The following is a 2,884-nucleotide window of genomic DNA, read 5'->3' as shown; positions in this document are numbered from 1 at the left end:
ACATTAACTAAAACACAGGTATTCCTTATTGCACATTTCAAAGTTGGAAGGATACTACTTTAGCTTAAGAGGTGATCATTATTTAGAGGAGGAAATGCTAGTTTTGAATTTTTTGACTCAAAAATGCATACTGCCAAGGCAGCTTAGTTCTAAAAACAAACCCTTAAAACTTTTGGATTTCAAAGCCAATAATCCCTTAACACAATGAATAGTTCATAGTCCACATTCTGCCTAAGTGTCAGAGGTATGGTTATGGGCTCTGTTTTAAAGCCTGCGAACAGTCCTGGCTACTGCTCTGAGAGGCAGGTGAAGGCTCATCTCTAGAGCCTGAAGGTGTTAAGTCTCTTGCAGCAGGTGATGGTGAGTAGTCTTGGGGACCATGGGTTGGGTGTGGTAATCGGGTACCAGTAATGAAGTACTCTCTTGGACCAAATGAACCTAAAGGTCTAAATGGTGTGGGTCCTGGTAAAACTTCCCGAGGGTGAAGAGGCAGATCCCATTTTCCAGGTGGAACACCTGGTGCATATTCTCTTAAGCCTAGTGGTGGACGCACACCAGGACCAAATGATGGAGGAAGTGGCCGAGGCCCAAAAGGCCCACCAAGCTGAAGTGGCTGTCCATACCAAACAGGTGGTGGTAGAGGCTCTCCCACAGGGGAGCCCATGAGAGATATCCCTGGGAAAGGAGGGGGCCCTTTTGTAGCCATATTAACCTTGCCCTCATCCACCACCTTGGCTGGAGAAGAGCTCCCGGAGCTGCTGTTCACAGGAGCTGGACCACATCCTGATTCAGAGGCAAAGGGTTTCCCAGATGCCTCAGAAGACCATCGAGGACAAGGTAAAGGTCCATCCATTGACCCAAATTCACTTCTAGGCATATCTCTTTGATTAAGAGTAGCAGAGACAGGTCTCCCAGCTGGCTCTGCTGTCAGTGGAGGGGAACATTCTCCACCACTCATAGGGGATGGGCCAAAAGAGTCATTCTGGCTCAGTGGACTTCTCCAGGGAGGATTTTGTGTATTTGGTCTTCCCGGCATTGGTTTTACAATCACTGGTTCATCTTGCTGCATTGCCATCTTTTGGGTCATTTTTTGTGTCTCAAATTAGCAGCTTCCCTTTTCTCTTCAGCTATAGCTCTTTCTGCAGCATGAGCTTTGAGCCAGTTATCATGAGCTTTCTTCTCATGAGTAGCAATCTGGTTTTTTAAATGAGTGCTCTGTTTTCTGTAATTCTTCCTCCATTTCTTCAATTCTTCGCTTGTAAGTTTTAACTTTCTCTGCAGCCAAAACCGCCTTTTCATCTGCAGCTGACAGTCGCTGTTCTCTTTCTTGTCTCTCATACTCTTCTTGACTCAGTTGCTTTTGTAGAGCCATCTGCTTCTGCTGGTACAGTTCATTTAAAATCTCCACTTTCTGCCTCAGAGTTTTGCACTCATCTTCCAGCCCAGCTTTAGCAGACTGTAGTGAATTGCAGTCATCTTCTAATTTCTTCATTTGGTCTTCTAGGTTACATTTTGTGGACATTGAGGCTCTTAGCTTAAGTTGTAAAAGTTTTAGATCCTCTTCAACTACTGATATTGCTGTTTGTGTCCAAGAGACATCCATCAGCTGCTTAATTTTATTTTTCACCTTCACACTCTGTTCACCTCCTACTTCTCCATTGGCTAATTCATCTGAGTCAGCTCCTTTATTTTGACCCTCAGATTCCGATTCACACTCTATCCAATTCAACAGTGTAATACAATTAGTCAAAGCATTAATATTATCATCTTTGTGAGTAAGAGCTACTTCTAAATCTTTCTGGGACTTCTCAAATGATTTTATTTGCTCACTGAGCTCAGCATGTGATTTACTCCCGTCCTCGATTTCCTGCTGCAACTGCTCTTTCTTCTCCTTAAGTCTAGCATTTTCTTCCTGAACCCGATGGCATTCAGACTTCACCTTCTCTTCACTAAGCTTAGCTTCATTAAGAGCAATTTGAACCCCTGAAAATTCTGAAGCATTCTCTGAAATAACGTCCTTTAACTTCTCTATAGATTTCTTGTTTTCTCATATCAAGTCCTGATTCTTGACATTCTGTTCTCTCTCAGATTCTAACATAACGTGAAGACTTTTAGCTCTGTCATCAAGAATCTCATTAGTTTCTTCAAGTAGCTTGATTTTACCCTTATATTTAATTGCTTCATCCGAGAGAATCGTATTTTGTTTCTTGGTTTCTTGAACATGTTTCTTTGATTCCTTGATCTTCTGTTCATAATTTGACAAGTTTTGCACCAGTTCATTTTCTTTCATGATGTCTTTAATTTTTTGAGAAACTTGCTGTTCAGTAACTTGATATACTCTATCTTTTACAAGAAGAATAGTTCTCCAGAAGAAAATGGCAAATGAAACAATTCCCAAGAAGACAGTGAGAAGTACAGGCTTCCACGGTAGTCCATAAAAATCAGGCCCAGGCTGAACATCATCGGGCCATGTGGCAACTAGCTCCTCAAAATTCTTCAATAGCTTCTTCGGGAGATACGATCCTGGCAGTGTCATATTTCTTGTTTGCCTGCAGTGTTTTCAAGTATAATGAGTCTAAATATAATTGAGCATATATTTCCTTTTGGAATAGGCCTTCCGACATCATATTATCTGACACCTGGCTAGAATCCCTCTGTATAATACTTCTCTCATAGATAACCCGGTTTTTATGATTAAAAAAAATTATGTAAGACAAAAACTTAAATATATGATAAAACTAATTAATTTCATGGCTACAAATAAAACTATGAGGATAATGAATATTACAAATAATGAACTATTTCTCTAAGATTTTAAATCATATTTCCATTCTACTCTTATATAAACAAAGACAAATGACAAGTAATTCCAGACAACTCTAGA

General features: G+C 40.5%; 1 protein-coding gene across 1 annotated transcript; it reads right to left on the bottom strand.

The window, feature by feature from the left end:
• Nucleotides 1–250: 250 nt before the first annotated feature.
• On the bottom strand, nucleotides 251–2,536 carry LOC124962846 (transport and Golgi organization protein 1 homolog). Its single transcript, XM_047522131.1, is given in 4 exon segments — nucleotides 251–1,089; nucleotides 1,092–1,203; nucleotides 1,205–1,877; nucleotides 2,055–2,536. Coding segments are annotated over 4 exon segments (2,106 nt in total).
• Nucleotides 2,537–2,884: the final 348 nt, after the last annotated feature.

Source organism: Sciurus carolinensis, chromosome 13 (assembly GCF_902686445.1).
Source record: "Sciurus carolinensis chromosome 13, mSciCar1.2, whole genome shotgun sequence".
Lineage (NCBI taxonomy): Eukaryota > Metazoa > Chordata > Mammalia > Rodentia > Sciuridae > Sciurus > Sciurus carolinensis.
This window is presented reverse-complemented; position numbering and strand designations above follow the sequence as displayed.